The sequence below is a fragment of the Monodon monoceros genome, unplaced genomic scaffold (assembly GCF_005190385.1).
Source record: "Monodon monoceros isolate NGI ecotype Baffin Bay Population unplaced genomic scaffold, NGI_Narwhal_1 Super_Scaffold_9, whole genome shotgun sequence".
Lineage (NCBI taxonomy): Eukaryota > Metazoa > Chordata > Mammalia > Artiodactyla > Monodontidae > Monodon > Monodon monoceros.
In genome coordinates, this window is record NW_021703786.1 from 19,680,719 (window position 1) to 19,699,741 (window position 19,023).

Consider the following 19,023-nt stretch of genomic DNA (forward strand, 5'->3'; position numbering starts at 1 on the left):
TTCATCAAATTTTAAAACTCTGAGCACCAAAGGGCATTATCAAGTGAAATGACAACAAAAAGTGGAAGAAAATATTTGCAAGTCATACACCTGACAAGGGACTCGTTCCAGAATTCATATAGAATTCTTATAACTCAACAATAAAAGGACAGCCCAATTTAAAAAATGGGCAAAAGATCTGAAGACATTTCTCCAAAGAACATAGTTTAAAAGGCCAATAAGGGGCTTCCCTGGTGGCGCAGTGGTTGAGAGTCCGCCTGCCGATGCAGGGGACATGGGTTCGTGCCCTGGTCCGGGAGGATCCCACATGCTGTGGAGCGGCTAGGCCCGTGAGCCATGGCTGATGAGCCTGCGCGTCTGGACCCTGTGCTCTGCAACGGGAGAGGCCACAACAGTGAGAGGCCCGTGTACCGCAAAAAAAAAAAAAAAAAAGGCCAATAAGCACATGAAAAGATGTTCAACCAAAACCACAAGAAGGTACTACTACTTCACACCTACTAGGATGGCTATAATAGAAAAGACAGAAAAGAATAAGTGTTGATGAGAATGTAGAGAAACTGTAACTCTCATATAGTACGAGTGAGAAAACAAAATGGTGCAACCATTTGTGGAAAAGAGTCTGGCGGTTCCTTAAAAGTTAAACACTGAGTTACCATATAACTAGCAATGCCATTCCTAGGTATATACAAAAGAGAATTGAAAAATATATTCACACAAAAACTTGTACAAGATATTCAAAGCAGCATTATTCATAACAGCCAAAAAGTGGAAACAACTCATATGTCCATTAACTGATGAATAATTAAACAAACTAGTATATTCATACAATGCAATATTATTCAGCCCTAAAAAGGAGTAAAGTTCTGATATATGCTATTTATATGGATGAACTTTGAAAACATTATGCTAAGTAAAAGAAGTCAGATACAAAAGGCCACATATTGAATGATTTAATTTATATGAAATGTCCAGAATAGGCAAATGTATAGAGACAGAAAGTGGCTGCTGGGGGAGGGAGAAGAGGGGGAACGAGGAATGACTGCTAAAGGGTACAAGGTTTCTTCTTGGGGTGATGTAAATGTTCTGGAATTAGTGGTGACAGTTGTACAACATTGTGAATATGCTAAGTCACTAAACTCTATATTATATAATGGTTAAAATGGTGAATTTTACCTCAACAACAGCAAAAACCTACCTGAAAAATTGTAAGTGAATGATAAACACAAAATCCAGGACAGTGCTTACCTCTGAAGGAGGAAGAAATGGGACGGGATCATAAAGTTATGGATAATGTTCTTCTTAAACTGAGCAGAAGACACACAAGTGTCTGTAGTTACTCTTCATATCTTACACATATTTTTAAAATATCTTATCAATATTTAACAAGATACTAAGGGTATCAAAACGGGACTGCAATTTTTGTTTTTGTTTTCAGTTAAAAGCATGGGTAAAGCTATTTGCTTTAAAACTATGTACAACTTTCATAAAAATGAAAATTAAAAAAAGAAAGAATAGAAGGCAGTGAGTGTAGAGACTATTCTTTCAGAATTTTGGTTCTAAAAACAAGTAAAAAGAAAAGGTGGCAGTTACAGAGAGTAAGAGTCAACAGAGTAAGGTTTTTTTTTTGTAATTTTAGTGGTTCTTTTCCCCCAAGAATGTGTGAGCATGTTTATTGGTGATAGGAAATGAATGAGTGCAAAGTGAGTTTGCCAAGATAGGAAAAAAGATGTAAGGTCCTTGATAATACAGAGAGGATTAGGATCCAGAATTCAGATGTAGTTAGGAATTTTCATTTGACAGATTATGAAACAAGGGAGAAATATTTAAGGATGGGAAGAGATAGACCCAAGTTTGATGGCAGATATTACAGGTACAGATAATACAGATATTACCATTTGATAGTCCAAATTTTCTTTAAGTTTTCTACTAGGAGTAAGGGAAGATGGAGGAAGGACAAGGGTAGCTGAGGGAAGATGAGGGCTTAAAGATCAATGTTTGAGAATGACAGCTGAAGAGACTAAGAGGGAGTTGATGCGTAAAAGGATTCCTTGGCAGTTCTGGGAGTCCAGTGAGTTGGCACCAGTCCCACACTGCACTACAGTAAAGACATAGAAATGAAGAATGCAAATATTTCTGAGTGGGGATTGGTTCCTGGTGAGTAGGTATGACAAAAAAAGGATTAGGAAGAAAAGAAGTTGGAATCAAAGTGTTGAGAGAAGTAAAATATCAATTTGTGGCGCTCAAGAAGTATAAATTAAGGAGGGGCTAAGTTACTAAAGTCAAGGTTCCGAGGTCATGTGAAGGTGAAGAACAAATATGAAATAAAGGAGTGACATCAAGAAGGGGAGAGGGTTTCGCAAGCTGTATAATTCAAAGTTGACAAGATTTCTCAGTAAATAGTCTGATCAATAAAATGGGAGTAAGTAATTCTTGTTGTACCTACCACAAAGAGTTCAAAAGTGAAATAATGTCTTGGTCGGAGGAGAAAGGGCCTCAAAATATAATGTGTAATCTAATGAGGTTGTGAATTACTCAGCTACTTCATGTATTTATTATTTACTTGATAGTGTAACTTTTACTTGAAAAACAATAAAAATGTATTCTCTAAAATGTTTATATTTCTGATAGTATACCAAATAGACCTGGTTTTCCCCATCATTTCCAAGAATTTATTTGTTCGACTCGTATTTACTGAGTACTTATGTGCCAGGCACTATACTGGATGCAGTATACATATTGCCAGAGAAATAGACAGTTTCTCTCCTCAAGGCCCTTTCTTTCCAGTACCACAGTCAGCCTATAAATAAGGTTACAAGCAAAAATTTATAATTATAAATTATATATGAGAGTGTTGCAAGAGAATAAAGTAGAGGATTTATTTAAATTGGGTGGTTAGGGAAGATTTCTTGTGAAGTAATATTTAAGCTAAGACCTAAAGGATAAAAGCCAACCACGTGAAAAATTTCTAAACAGTGGCATGATGATTCTATGCTTAAGGACAGTGGTTAGACAGAAAAAGACGGCCCAGGTCCTAACCTGAAGAACTCCAACATCTAAAGTTTAGGCAGCTCTTTTTTGTGGCGCCTCGGAGGCAATCAGCCACTTCAGGATAAAGCGGAACATCTCTTTCCCAGCTACTGGCTGCCAGAAACTCATTGAAGTGAATGATGAACGAAAACTTCATACCTTTTATGAGAAGCGTATGGCCACAGAAGTTGCTGCTGACGCTCTGGGTGAAGAATGGAAGGGTTATGTGGTCCGAATCAGTGGTGGGAACGACAAACAAGGTTTCCCCATGAAGCAGGGTGTCTTGACCCATGGCCGAGTCCGCCTGCTACTGAGTAAGGGGCATTCCTGCTACAGACCAAGGAGGACTGGAGAAAGAAAGCATAAATCTGTACGGGGTTGCATTGTGAATGCAAGTCTGAGTGTTCTCAATTTGGTCATCGTAAAAAAAGGGGAGAAGGATATTCCTGACTCACTGATACTACTGTGCCTTGTCGCCAAAAGAGCTAGCAGAATCCGCAAACTTCTCAATCTCTCTAAAGATGATGTCCGACAGAGTGAAATAAGTCAGAAAGAGAAAAACAAATACTGTATGCTAATACATATATATGGAATCTAAAAAACAAACAAAAAAATGGTCATGAAGAACCTAAGGGCAAGACGGGAATAAAGACGCAGACTTACTAGAGAATGGACTTGAGGATATGGGGATGGGGAAGGGTAAGTTGGGACAAAGTGAGAGAGTGGCATGGACATATATACACTACCAAATGTAAAACAGATAGCTGCTGGGAAGCAGCCGCATAGCACAGGGTGATCAGCTCGGTGCTTTGTGACCACCTAGAGGGGTGGGATAGGGAGGGTGTGAGGGAGGGAGACGCAAGAGGGAAGCGATATGGGGATATATGTATATGTATAACTGATTCACTTTGTTATAAAGCAGAAACTAACACGCCATTGTAAAGCAATTATACTCCGATAAAGATGTTAAAAAAAATAAAGATGATGTCCGCCAGTATGTTGTGAGAAAGCCCCTAAACAAAGGTAAGAAACCTAGGACCAAAGCACCTAAGGTTCACCATCTTGTTACCCCATGTGTTCTGCAACACAAATGTCAGCGTATTGCTCTGAAGAAACAGCGTACTAAGAAAAATAAGGAAGAGGCTGCAGAATATGCTAAACTTCTGGCAACAGAATAAAGAAGGCCAAAGAAAAACGCCAGGAACAGATTGCCAATAGACAGAGGCTGTCTTCTCTGAGAGCTTCTACTTCTAAGTCTGAGTCCAATAAAAAATGAGATGTTCTAAGCATAACAAATAAATAAGAAGAGACAAAAAAAAGTTCAGGCAGAAGAGAAGGAGTCAACAAAGGAATCTATACAGAAGCAGCAAGAGAGATAAGGAGGAGGAATCTATAAAATCTTCAAAAGCAAGAGAAAAGAAATTGTTTTAAAGAGAAAAGAGTGGTCAATTGTATTGAATGATGCAAAGAAGCAGGACGTGGAAGAAAATAAGAACTTTAAAAGGTCTACTGGATTTAGCAAATAAAGGTATTTTGCAGCCTTGAATAAACTGGTTCAGTGAAAAGTGCTAAAGCCAGTCTAAATGGGTTGAAGAGTGCATAAAGAAAGGGGTAGGGAAAAGAGAACAGGGAAAGAAAAAAAGGAAGAGAAGGAAGAGAGAGATTTCACCATATGATAACTCTGGATAAAATAAAACACACAGGGCTTCCCTGGTGGCACAGTGGTTGAGAGTCCGCCTGCCGATGCAGTGGACACGGGTTCATGCCCCGGTCCAGGAAGATCCCACATGCCGCAGAGCGGCTAGGCCCGTGAGCCTTGGCCGTTGAGCCTGTGCGTCTGGAGCCTGTGCTCCGCAACGGGAGAGGCCACAACAGTGAGAGGCCCGCATACCGGAAAAAAAAAAAAAAAAATCTACAAACAATACACGCCAGAGAGGGTGTGGAGAAAAGGGAACCCTCTTGCCCTGTTGGTGGGAATGTACACTAATACAGCCACTATGAAGAACAGTATGGAGGTTCCTCAGAAAACTAAAAATGGAACTACTATACAACCCAGCAATCCCACTACTGGGCATATACCCTGAGAAAACCATAATTCAAAAAGAGCCATGTACCACAATGTTCACTGCAGCTCTATTTACAATAGCCAGGACATGGAAGCAACCTAAGTGTCCATAGACAGATGAATGGATAAAGAAGATGTGGCACATATACGATGGAATATTATTACTCAGCCATAAAAAGAAATGAAATTGAGTTATTTGTAGGGAGGTGGATGGACCTAGAGTCTGTCATACAGAGTGAAGTAAGTCAGAAAGAGAAAAACAAATACCGTGTGCTAACACATATATATGGAATCTAAAAAAAAAAAAAAAAGTTCTGAAGAACCCAGGGGCAGGACAGGAATAAAGACGCAGATGTAGAGAATGGACTTGAGGACACGGGGAGGGGGAAGGGTAAGCTGGGACAAAGTGAAAGAGTGACATGGACATATATACACTACCAAATGTAAAATAGATAGCTAGTGAGAAGCAGCTGCATAGCACAGGGAAATCAGCTTTGTGTGCACCTAGAGGCGTGGGATAGGGAGGGTGGGAGGGAGGGTGGGATAGGGAGGGTGGGAGGGAGGGTGGGAGGGAGACGAAAGAGGGAGGAGATAAGGGGATGTATGTATATGTATAGCTGACTCACTTTGTTATACAGCAGAAACTAACACAGCATTGTAAAGCAATTATACTACAATAAAGATGTTAAAAAAAAGGACATGTATTTGCTATCATGTATCATATTGCTTTAGCTTATCTTACAAGTTTTGATGTGTAGCATTTTTATCTTTCAGTCCAAAATATTTTCCAATTACCGTTGTGATTTCTTCTTTTACTGACAGGTTACATGTAAAAATGTGCTTCTTAATTTTGAAACAGAGATTTTTAAAAATCTTTTAAAAAAATTGTTTTATGGCTTGGTAACTTGATTTCAGTTCTTTGAAATCTGTTGATACTTTGTTTATGACACAGAACATGGTAAAAATTTGTTTAAATAAATGTTTCATATATATTTGAAATTTGTCACTTTCAAAGTGATTGGGTGTATAGTTCTATATAATCATTAGGTGAAATTTGTTAAATGAGATGTTCCAGTCTTCCAAACATCCTTGCTGATTGTTTTCCTCTACTTTTATCAATTACTGAGAGGTATATTAAAATCTCCAACAACTGTGGTAGGTATAACATTGCTCCTTGTAGTTCTGTCAGTTTTTGCATTATATATTTTTTTACGGTAGAACAGATTTTTAAAAATGAATCCCTTTTCTCTCTTCTCACCTTAAGTATCATGACCAAAACCAGCTTCTATATGATAATCTTCACTAATTCTCTTTCTTATCTTCAAATTTACCTATTTTATGGTAGAGACTGGGCTTACTAAAACATCTTGAAAGGCATGCACCCTTGTCAGTCTTTTTGAAAGCTAACTTATAACATGTTTTAAGCTGCAGTTTTCTATAACTACCTGCTTAAAAAGGAAGATACTGAAGTTCTCAATTGTTTGTCATTCGTCAGACACCTCATCCATTAAAAAAGAAAAGGCTTATCAACAGGTATCAAGCTCTCAAAGGACTCACCAATTTTTACTGCTATTACTACCTAATGTATACCTGGCACTGCATTTTCAAACACTAATGCACTCTCCCCAACAGATAATAATACAAAGTGGTTATTATTATCTCTATAGTTTTTACAGAAGCAATAAATAAGAAAGTAACAGAAACCCGAGGTCTGAGACTAATCACCAGCAAAGGTCAAACAAATGTTGCTGTCAACAGATTCTTGTCACCAAAATGAATATCTCAGTGTGAACACCCCACATGCAAGAATGGCTTCATTTAAGTACCTTGTACTTCTGTCTCAGTTCTTCCGTGTCTTCTTTTTCTACTTCTAGGACACGGCGCCGTTCGGTAGCATCTTCGGCATAATCAAGCTTAACAAAAACAGATATAATTAGTCTTAATTCCTAAAGTACCCCCAATTAGCCATAAAAAAGTCATTTACACAACTACAGTATTGTATGAAAATAAGAAACTTCTAACTTTTTGCTCAGCTACCTCTTGCTTTATTGTCACCCCACAGAGAAAATAGCATGCAAAATAGTTCATTAATCTTTTCATGCTGGTGGTTCCCAACAGGCACATGTGTTGATGATAACAGACTTTACTTCAATGTTCAATGCCAAAGAATTAGGAGTAAATGGAGAAAAATATTTCAGGCAATGAAAAGAAGATATCACAGATGACAGCTGTACACAGCTCTACAGGGGCAAAGCTTCTACCACAGCAATTATTTTAAGAGTTGAGCAACACTGCCTATGGAAATGAGCACCGGGGTCTGGGTTTAAATCTGACCTTGCCTTGTGGCATAACCCTCGGGAAACCACTCAACTTCTTTATAACAGGGGCATTATTTGCCACCTACCTGCCTCAAAGGCAGCACTAAATGAGAATGTAAAATACATTTTAAAATTTCCCCTCAAAAACATTAAAACTACATGTGAATTTGGAATTAGTATCAATTTTAAATATCCCAAAAACAAGTGAACCAATGAGATCAACTTACCTCCATTTCCATGCGACCCATGCCCATGACATCATACTTGACAACGATTGGAATGGGATCTGTTCTCCCTGTAACAGGAACATATAATTAAGGTTAGATGCAAAGCTAAGTCAACAGTTCGCTTTACACATTGGGTTTGGGTGGTTAGAGATCTTGCCTTGGAGTGCAGAGACCAGAAAGCTACAGTGAACCAAACACAAGCCATTCTCACAGCTTACAACCAAACCTACCTCTCCCAGTTCAAGCCCAACTAACCACCTTGGTTGACCTTCCAGTTGGGGATGATTCCAGATTACTATGGCAAAATTAAATAAGTAATGCAAAAGCACTTCTAAGCAATGGCACCAGGAAGTTTAAAATCAAAAACATTAGAAATTCCTTTTTAAAAATACCTCCAAATAACTTTCCACCAAAAATCACTTCACTCTTACTGTCCACTGACATCTTCCCACACACACTTTTAAAACTGGTAATAAATATCTCAACTGACATGTTTAAATCGGAAGAGCACAGTTTCAAACATGATACAGGAAAATTCAATAACAGCAACTCAGCATGTTTAATATATTTTTTGTATTCAAAAGATGCTTTACAATTAAATGAGGTGGTGAAAAAAATTAAATAGAAAGCAACAGTTAGTTGCCCTTAGGAACAAAAAATAGTTTCACTTTTAAACTGGTGCTCTGAGGTCCCATTTTCCAGAGTGGATTTAACACTGGCTGTGGCAATCAGTAAGCTGTGAAAAGGACTAGTTGCGAAGAAAATTGACTTTAAACTAATTGATCTATGCTGGAGATTTTAAAAAATGTATATTTAATCCACTCATAACCAGCCAAACAAAGCAAAATGGGGCAGACAAGCACTTTACTACCACAGCTGTTTTACATCACAACTTGCGCTGTTTATTGTGATGTAAGCCCACTGAAAAGAGGACTTACCTTATCCGTTGTATACCTTTAGTGAAAAAACACAATGTTTACTTCCCTCATCACTTCACTCAGGCTGGTGTAAACAACTGTTTTTTTATTTTTGTTTTTTTGTTATACACACATATATATTATACCTTTGGGCTAAAAGTTGAGTTTTGTCAGTCTAAATCTGAGATATTACCAAAAACAAATTTGGAAAAAAAAAAAAAGCAATAAAAGCCATGATCATGACTAGGATTAGTCCAGGAGGAAAAAAAAAAAACTGTTTCCAAAGTGACCAGCAACCACTTGTATCCAGTTGCTCTGTATTTGTGGGATTAATTTGTGTTTCAAAAAGTAACGAAAAACAAATTCAGAAGTTCAATTACTTATCACCAATATCCCATTATTGCTTGTAAACAATAAGAAGGTAATTAGGAACAGTGAAAAAAATGTTTAATAAAGAACATCTCATGCCAGAAAAGAGAACAAAGTTCTAAAATACAGCCTTCTTTTAGACACTATCAAATACTGTCAGTTAAACAAAATAAAAATGCATTATTACCTGATGCCCAATGGTATAATAAATAAGCAGTGACTGCAATCTTTAGCAAAAGGACCAAATTAAAGACAGGTTATAAAAATGACTTCCTAGGTGCAATATCACTTTCATAACGTCTCAATCAGGGATTTACTGGTAAAAAGAAATGGTCCAATGAAAGAATTGAAAACAAATGTCAAAGTAATTTTACTTTTTTTTTGATTTGATATCTTTCTATTTGTCAGAATTTGCTTTGTAAGAATCAAGAAAATTTTGGTATAAATTCATTACCTCTGTAAACCCCTGTTATAAACTCTGCATTAGTACTTTTGCCTTCTAAGGCAGTCAAAGTTTGTTTTAATTTATTTATAGATTGCAGTAGCAAGTGCTAGTGCCCATTATATTGTGGGGAAATCAAGTTTTTACAGTATTAGAATTTAATGTTTTAACTGATTTTTTTTTTTTGGCAGTTCTAACACAAACAGATATATCCCTTCTTAACATTACCCTTTAATGAACAAGGATCAGACAAGTTGCATAAGGAAAGGAAAGGAAAATGAAAAAGACCAAGCAGAAGGATGAAGGCTACAACAGAGAAATTAAGCCTAACATATTGGTGCACTGATGACAAAAGGAGTAATTCAGTCTGAAAATAAAAAATTACCACTGCTAAGTTTACCATCACCACAACAAGTCCAGGATCATAATGCTGTAAAAAAGAAACACCATTTGTTAGGCAGAAACCATTAGGGTAGGAAACAGGCCTTCTAGCAGGCAGACAGGATGGGGTAAAGTAACAATTGGGCTTTGTCCCTCCCCCAATTTCAGCTGGGGACACGGGAAGGACACTTTGTGCTACAGCGGTTGTTTTCATACTGGTTGGGTCAGGGTGTGAGATTTTTGTACGGCTACTTGAGAACATGAACAACCTCCTCTAAAATAATGCAGGGGGAGGGGAGAAGGTGAGAGAAAGTGAAAAAACTAGCTCTACCTTCCGATATCTCATTTAACTACTCATTCCGGTAAATCAGTACTCAGGGCCCAAGGTGGGACTTTTTCCTTAAAGAAATAACAGCAAAGACAGATCAACTGGACAGTGATCATCAAGTCATCTGCTACACTAAAAGAACTCTAAGAGGATTTGGGGGGTGGAGGGGTTCATCAAGACCTTACTGAAAATATATAATAAGTAAAAGGTCTGGAAAATAACCTTAGATCTTCAGTGCTTGGAAAACTTATGTGCATTTGAGTTCTGTTATGAACGAATAAAACTCTTGAAGGAGCTTTCCTTAGAACTTTTGTTTCCTTTTAATGAAGTTTTCCCAAGTCCGCCAACATCTCTCTTTCTGCACACAACAAAGCCAAGCTTTGAAGAACACCAGTAACTCCAGAGAAAGTGGCATCAAAAGGGCTGTCACATTTACAATTAGTCCACTCAGAGGTAACTCACAGAAAACAAACAGTCTGGCTTTAAAAGCAATCTGAAGGCAACATTACTGCCTGGGCCAAATAGTAATTTCTTTCATTAGAGGCTCCTGACCAAGGAAAAATCTCACTGGGAAAAGACACTGAACAATACATACAGGAAGAGGTTGCAGCATTTAAAAAAAGAAAAAAAATCCCCTTAATTTATTCATTTGTGATCAATGATAAATCCTATCATAGAGCACATCACTGTGGAACATCTGAATAACAACCTATAGTTATGACTTTTCAAAGGGTAGGTAGCAACAGAATGTTTGCTATTATAATATTCTCTAGAAAACTCAACTTCTTTTTAAAACACATTGAATGAAATCCAGGTTCCCTATTTCTTGGTTTCTCTTAACAGGGACAAATATTTCTTAAAATCCATTAAAATAAGAACATTTTGTTGTTTATTTCATTTCAAAGGAGGCAACTTCAACCATAACACTTACTTTCCTTAAAAGAAACTGTCCTCTTCAGCCAAAGATCTATATATAGATACTATGACTGTGATCTAGCCAACTGGACAAGGGGGGAAAAAGGAAAGAAAACATACCACATCTAGAATGTTTCAATACCAATGTATTCATGTGATCGGGGAAAAAAATTGATACTCATATTTTCTAAATCAAAACTGTAAATCTATATACAAATATCGAATCATTATGTTGTACACCTGAAACTAAAATAATATTGTATGTCATTCGTACCTCAATTAAAAAACTTTTTTAAGGGCTTCCCTGGTGGCATAGTGGTTAATACGCCTGCCAACGCAGGGGAGACGAGTTCGAGCCCTGGTCCGGGAAGATCCCACATGCCGCAGAGCAACCAAGCCCGTGCACCACAGCTACTGAGCCTGCGCGCTCTAGAGCCTGCGAGCCACAACTAAACTACTGAAGCCCACGTGCCTAGAGCCTGTGCTCTGCAATAAGAGAAGCCACCGCAATGAGAAGCCCGTGCACTGCAACGAAGAGTAGCCCCCGCTCTCAACAACTAGGGAAAGCCTGCGCACAGCAATGAAGACCCAACGCAGCCCCCCAAAATCAATTAATTAATTAAAAAAAATTTTTTTAAGAGATGGGAAAAACTTTAAATGATGTTTCATTAACCAAACAGTATTGTACATTCTATATTTTAGAAGGTAGGCTTACTTCTACAGTGACAAACATGCTAAAATGTTCACATATTCATCTCTTGCTAAAATGTGATGGTATTATGACTTATCATAACTGAAGAGAGAATAAAGCTAAATACCAAAATCCACTGATTGCTTATAGCCACACAGTTTCTGAGAATAATCCCTCACATTAATCAGTTTTGATTTTGAAACACTTACGGACATACCAATCTACAAAACTGGCCCAAAGAACTGGACTGTGAAGAAATAATTTTTTTTTCTACAAACACTATTTTTTTATTTTATTTTTTAAATTTATTTATTTATTTTTGGCTGTGTTGGGTCTTCGTTTCTGTGTGAGGGCTTTCTCTAGTTGCGCCAAGCAGGGGCCACTCTTCATCGCGGTGCGCGGGCCTTTCACCGTCGCGGCCTCTCCTGTTGCAGGGCACAGGCTCCAGATGCGCAGGCTCAGTAGTTGTGGCTCATGGGCCCTGCTGCTCCGCGGCATGTGGGATCTTCCCAGACCAGGGCTCAAACCCGTGTCCCCTGCATTGGCAGGCAGACTCTCAACCACTGCCACCAGGGAAGCCCTAGTTTTAAATTTTTTTTAAGATTTTTTTTTGATGTGGACCATTTTTAAAGTCTTTATTGAATTTGTTACAATATTGCTTCTGTTTTATGTTTTTTGGCCGTGAGGCATGTGGGATCTTAGCTCCCCCACCAGGGATTGAACCCGCACCCTGTGCAGTGGAAGGTGAAGTCTTAACCACTGGACCACCAGGGAAGGCCCACAAACACTATTTTTAAACAAACTAACTCCAGGAATAGAACAACTGGGAAGAAAATATTAAAGGACAACCATAATCTGGTAATCAGCACACTTCAGAAACAGAAGACACGTGACTTCTCCACAGAAATAAATTAGAAATGAAGAAGCTTCTGAAGTGATTAAAACACTAGTTGGATATCAACAGAGGTAAGAACACCCAATTTACCTCAGCTGCCTTTTCCTTTACTGAGATTCACTCAACAACACTTACTGAGTTGCTACTATATACCAAGTACCCTTGGAAGGCTTTGGGCATATGGCAGTGATTGAAACAAAGTCCCACACCCCATGAATTACCTATAATTAGGCAAAATAATCTTACCAATATAAACTTCTGGCATGGGGGGGGGGGCGGCGGGACGAACACTTGTGGAGCCAATGCACATATGGTTCAAAAAGTTTTTAAATGTCTAATGTTGTCTTTTAAAGATGTCCAAAACTGTTTTTAAAGACTGACCCCAATAAAGCAGAATATAAATGCCATCAAAAATAACACAACATTGTAAAGCAACTATACTTCAATAAAAATTAAAAAAAAAAAAAGCCATCAGAAAGTCACAAAATCTACTTCCAAAAGGCCACTAAACTAATAAAAGCCAAGAACCTCACCTGACATCTTTAAATCTATTTCATACTTTAAGCAACTCAAATACATATGTGAAAATCAAGAATAATACAAAATTAGGAGGGTGACTATTCTCTGATTTGCAAAACTATTCAAAATAAGACTCTACAGTAAGCTATGTTAGTGTGTTTAAATATAATTTCATTTACTAAAACAGTGATTAGATACTACTTTCAGAAATACTTCCTGGGTAAAAAGTGGTACATTCATTTCCAAACCAAAGCTTCACTTTTGCATATTTCTCCTGAAAATAATAGTCTTCAGTAGCATAAGAACAATGATTACTTTCAGCATCATTTAGATATTTTTTCCTTAGGAAACATCAAGCATATTAATTATTCCCTATAGAGTTTCTAAGGTTGTTTTTTTTTTAAAGGCTTCCTACTCAAAAGAGAATCCAAATTTTCTAGCACTACAAAAAATAACTATATTCTTGTCACAGCCTGTTTAATGATCTATACAACAACCAGGTTATTTTGATTTTCAAACACAGGTGTTTTTCTAAAAGCACAGAAGTTTAACTGTGACCAAAAGATCCTTCCATCTTCCCAAAGTATCAGAGCTGACTTCTAGGGTAAAATAGTTCAATTTTAATCATATAATCTAATATATTAATAAACAGGGACAGAAAAGGGGCAAAATAAATTATAAATTAAAATAAAGTGTTAGAATCAGAATGTTAAGCCTGGAAAAGATATCTCATTCAGGGGTGACATGAGATACTCAAGCCCTCAGGAGAGGTAATAAAGGGAATGCCTGAGGTACCATAAATTAAAAAAAAAAAAAAAAAAAGTCACCTAAAGGAAATCATACTTTCACTCCAAATTTAGCTTAAATCACATCAACTCACTGAACACTGCCTGCTTCATGCTAACCATTTGGTAAGATAAAAATAAATTTATTTTTTAAAGGAGAAAACCAATTTAGTAAATAAATTTCAGGGTAAAATAATCTAAAATATGAGGCATAGGGGGAGAAGGCAAAACAATTTTAGGTCCTTAGTTTTTAAAAAATGGGGAACACTTTTGTGCCCTGAGTTTTACTTATGTTTATATCCTGAATAACTGATACAGTATCTGGGACATAATTTGATATAACAAATTAAAAAGCATTTGTTGACTCAAGAGAATGAACATGTTCATAGTGGGTCTCACCTTGTTCAGGTATAAATAAATATTTAGTCATCACAGTGCTTTCTGCTTGATGCCACAAGATACTGATGATTTAACTGTCTTGTAATCAAGGAATTATTTTATCAAACAGAAGATATATGCTATATTATACAGGTCTCCATATCTCAAAAAATATATACGCTTATATAAAGAAATAGTTGAGTTTTGCATTACTATTCATTACAACCTTGTTCAATTTCTTTTATCTATCATCACTCATTAGCAGACAAGAAGAAGCAGGCACCAAATGTTTAAGGAGTTAGACAGACTTAATGGTCTCTAAGGTTCACTTCAATTCTTAAGTTTGAAGAGTAGAAAATATTTGGGGGAGTTATGCAGATAGTAGCCAGTCCTATGGTATTGTAATAATCCAACAATCCAATGCCTTCTTAGAGCTGTATCCTCTTACTATTGGTTAAGTACTTCCATTAACTACACTGAGAATTTCTTAATATTCCAGGATCACTCTATAACCCCAAAAGACCTTCCAGCTTCATTTAGATTGTTCTTCCTTTACTCTACACATCAACCCCCTCCTCAACTCATCTTTAATTATTTTCTTTCTATATTTTTCTAGGTAGTCCCTAAAAATGCTGGCTACAAAAACTCAGTTCTCCAATAAGAGAATTTCTAAACACTTGTGTGACTTTTGACAATCAGCACATGAGTCTCAGCAGCCTCTCCTGCAAAATGGAGATATTATCCTCACTTTCAGGACTGGCATGTAGATCAAAAGAAACAACAAACAGAAGATGCTTTGTAAACCCTAACGTTTCACTATAAATCACTATATAGGATGCTGTTGAACTCTTAACACTGTCATCTTCTTAAGGCCTCAGAAAATTTAAAAATCAGTTTGTTCTTTCATTTCCAAAACTGGCAATAAGTACCTTAAAATTAAAGACACTCTAAGAAACTGTGATAAATTTTAATGTTCTACCTACAATTTGGTGATAATGAAACAACCCTATTTACAGATGGAGAAAATTATTACCAAAGTATTACCCTCAAATCCTTCCCATGTTATCATTCCATTAACAAAAGAGTGACTACTGAGTTTGAAAAGCAAGGTTATACAAATGTTAAATCCAAGCCAAAAGAATGAAGCATACTTTAGCAAGACCTTCTCCAAATTAAACATATAGTACAAATTGTCTAAGAAAATTAATTAAGCCTAAGCAAAACAGAATTAATTAAGCCTAAGCAAAACAGAATAAATTAAAATGCTTACTATTTTACTATTACTGTCATCTGGAGGAAGACAATAGCACCTATGTAAGTGTACTGAACAGCAACTTATTAATCCATAGTATGTCAAATTTGTAACAGATGAAGTCCACGTGGAATGTAGGAGTAAATTCAGAAAGTCAAGTAGATTGAAATTACTCAAAATCCTCCTTATTTCCTCTGAAGTCTCTGCTAAAAAGCCCAGAGATCCTAGGTCATCCACAGAAATTTTCTTTTCCAGTTCTGAAGTCTATGATTCCATACAACTTTGAGGGCATTTTTGTCTCCTCTTAGTTCCTACTTATCAAATATTGGTTTAACTAGTGAAAGTTTATATTTTCAACTATTTCCACCTGATTGGACTACTCTAATTACAATGAAATCACTGTCACTCTATACTCTGTATTTCTAATTTTAAGTTTCTTGGACACTCCACTTTCTTGCCAAAGTAAGAAACCAGTTTCCACACAAACCAATTTCATTTTGATCATGCAAATTAAACCTAGGGCAAGAAGTCCATAAGTAATAATGTAGGAAACAGTGCAAATCAAGCTAAGATAAGGCTATAAGAAAAATAAATAGCATTATACTAATTCGGACTAAAAATTAATATATTTTGTATGAGCAAAAGAACCAACTGTCTACCCTACTTACTACAGTCAAGGTAACATTCTTAGAAGCTTATTTTATTCATATGGTCCAAAGCAAATTATTTAGGGAGCTTGTTTAAAATGTTACTTCCTGAACCCCATCCCAGACCTGCTGAGTTGTGCTGGTTGGGAATCCACATTTACAAAAATATATATATATACATATATTTTTTTGGGGGGGGTGCTGCGTTGGGTCTTCGTTGCTGCACGCAGGCTTTCTCTAGTTGCAGCAAGCGGGTGCTATTCCTCATTGCAGTGCGCGGGCTTCTCATTTGCGATGGCTTCTCTTGTTGCGGAGCATGGGCTCTAGGCGCACAGGCTTCAGTAGTTGCAGCACATGGGCTCAGTAGCTGCAGCACATCGGCTCAGTAGCTGTGGAATGCAGACTCTAGGGCACGCAGGCTCAGTAGTTGTGGCTTGCGGGCTCCAGAGCGCAGGTTCAGTAGTTACGGCGCACGGGCTTCGCTGCTCCACGGCATGTGGGATCTTCCAGGACCAGGGATCGAACCCATGTCCCCTGCAGTGGCAGGCGGATTCTTAACCACTGCGCCACCAGGGAAGTCCTAGGAATCTACATTTTTAACAAGCACCCAAGGTGATTCTGCTACACACTAAAGCTTGAGAATCATAAGTCTAATGGAAAAAGTACTGGTGTAGAGGTCAGAAGACTTACAAACATAGCTACTATCCTCAGCAGTTTGACCATGGATAAACACTTATGTTTCTCAATCTATTAAGTGGCATTATCTCCGCTCCATGTATTAGAGAGGAAAATGAGATAGGATAAGGTATAAAACTTATATACCATCATGTTTAATTTCCCCAAACAACTCCCAAATCTTTTAAAAATTTGGGTATATTGAGGTTATAACAAGGTCACACCACTTACTAGTTGCAGAGCTTGAATTTAAACCCAGGTCAAATTTCAAATGAGGTCATAAAGTGGTAACCTGTGGATCAAATATGGGCCTTGAACATGTTTTGTTTATCTCAGATTATTTTAAACTTTGAGCCAACGTTTATCAACTAGTAAATGTCACCAAAATATCTGGATTTCTGGTTTCTTTTTTAAAAAATTCACGTCTGGCAATACCTGAGACTATATTCTTACATGGTAACAATGAGCATGAGCTAGCTGAGTGGCAGTTATTCCTCTCTAGACATGGCACAACTCACACTACTTCCTACTGTCTCACACTCAGTGGGCTTCAATTGCGTATGTTACCACCTGGCCCCAACAGGCACCACAGTTTGCAATTCCTACTCCTGAGACTGTCCTTTGTTCTTTCTGAGCGCCCGCTAGGTTTTCTCTGTAACTCTCAATTGGTAGCTATCTACTTCACAGGTTTGGAAAGACTCAGAGAGATAGAAAAGACTGAATTTAAAACTAATAAACCACATTTATAAATGAAAGATAATATTATTTTGTTCCCTTTTCTAAATGTACAATCCCATTACTTCAAACTTTGGTAGCCATTTTTAATGAACAATTTTTAGCTTTTTTCTTTATTAAAATATATTTCTCACAAAACATACTTTTAACTTTGTGTTCTTATGTTTACATTTGGTCCTACTTTTAAATACCAGTGTTTCTTATGGAAGAATGTGGAGATTCCATGTATCAACAAGTATAGTTGGGCAAATATTGATATAGTTGTTTGCTTCCTTATTCGCACAATATGAGATTTTTCACTTGTTAAATCATTCAAGAAATAAGTTGAAATTCTAAGTTAGGTTGTTCAATTCTCTATTAAGCCCCCACTGTACCTTTAACTTCACAATTATGATATTATACTGCATTGCATTACATTTATTTGTTACATTCGTGTCTATATTAGACATGAGCCTCTGGAGGGCAGAGGCTCTATCTTATTCATTCTTCAACTCTTTAAGACTTACTACAGATCTGCACATTCTAAGGATTCAATAACTGTGTGCAGAATAAAAAACATGAAAAGCAACAGAGAACACATAAATGCCTATCAATTATTATCATTTAGGAGTTTATAGTCTAATGAGAGTTAAGAGACACATAAACACAAATTATACAAGGTAGAATATATAAAATGCCACAGGAGAGAAATATAAAGTATAAGAAAAAATAAATGAGGAAATTATAGTATGAGACAGAAATTACAGTATTTTCTTTTCCCCTGGAGATCAATTACCAACCATCCTTAAAAATGTGGCCAAGGTTCTTACCACTCAACCTAGTCTCAAGTTTCTACCGAATTTATACAAATTTATATTTAACATAAACATATATGACCACTTCAAGTGCCCTAAGAAAAAATATCACATTCAAAGCTATCTCCAATTTTTGCAGCCAGAATAACTATTGTATATTTTAATTCTGCAGTACTTTATTTCTCACCACCATCACATTTCTCCAGGAGACAGAAGTAACCCACCACACAGCACTGAAGTACATTATAGATAGCATACTGATTAAAAGCATAGGTTTTGGCAACATGATTCTACCACTTATGCTGTAAGATCCTGGGCAAAGTATTCCTTAGAATGTCCATTTCCTCATCTGTAAAGCAGGAATACCTACCGCAGAGAGGATTTAAATTAGATTATACATGTGCAAGCACTCTGTAAACACTTAATAAATGCTAGCTATTATAAAGGATTAATACTAAGCCCAGTGAACAAAGGCTTGCTAGTAAGACACATGCATGAATTGACTGTACTTTATGCTTCGTAGTTGATTTGTCTTATCATCCTTCATAACTATACTTTCCTTTCCAGTTCCATTGCTATCACTCTATTCTATGCCCTTATCAACTCATACCTAGACAGCTTTCTAAATGGTTTTACATCTTCATCTTCAGACATACTTCGGCT

The 19,023-nt window shown here is 37.0% G+C and overlaps 1 protein-coding gene across 3 annotated transcripts in view; it reads right to left on the reverse strand.

Annotated features, from left to right (window-relative positions):
- GPATCH8 (G-patch domain containing 8) overlaps nt 1-19,023 on the reverse strand; it is a 93,967-nt gene that overhangs the window by 31,549 nt on the left and 43,395 nt on the right. For 2 of the 3 annotated variants that reach the window (XM_029210919.1, XM_029210920.1), the window contains 2 exons: nt 7,638-7,705; nt 6,919-7,005 (listed from right to left, as the gene is read on the reverse strand). In XM_029210919.1, the coding sequence (XP_029066752.1) occupies nt 6,919-7,005; nt 7,638-7,705 (155 nt within the window). Of the gene's footprint in view, nt 1-6,918; nt 7,006-7,637; nt 7,706-9,750; nt 9,796-19,023 lie in introns of all 3 variants that reach the window. The other variant, XM_029210922.1, reaches the window with a different exon arrangement.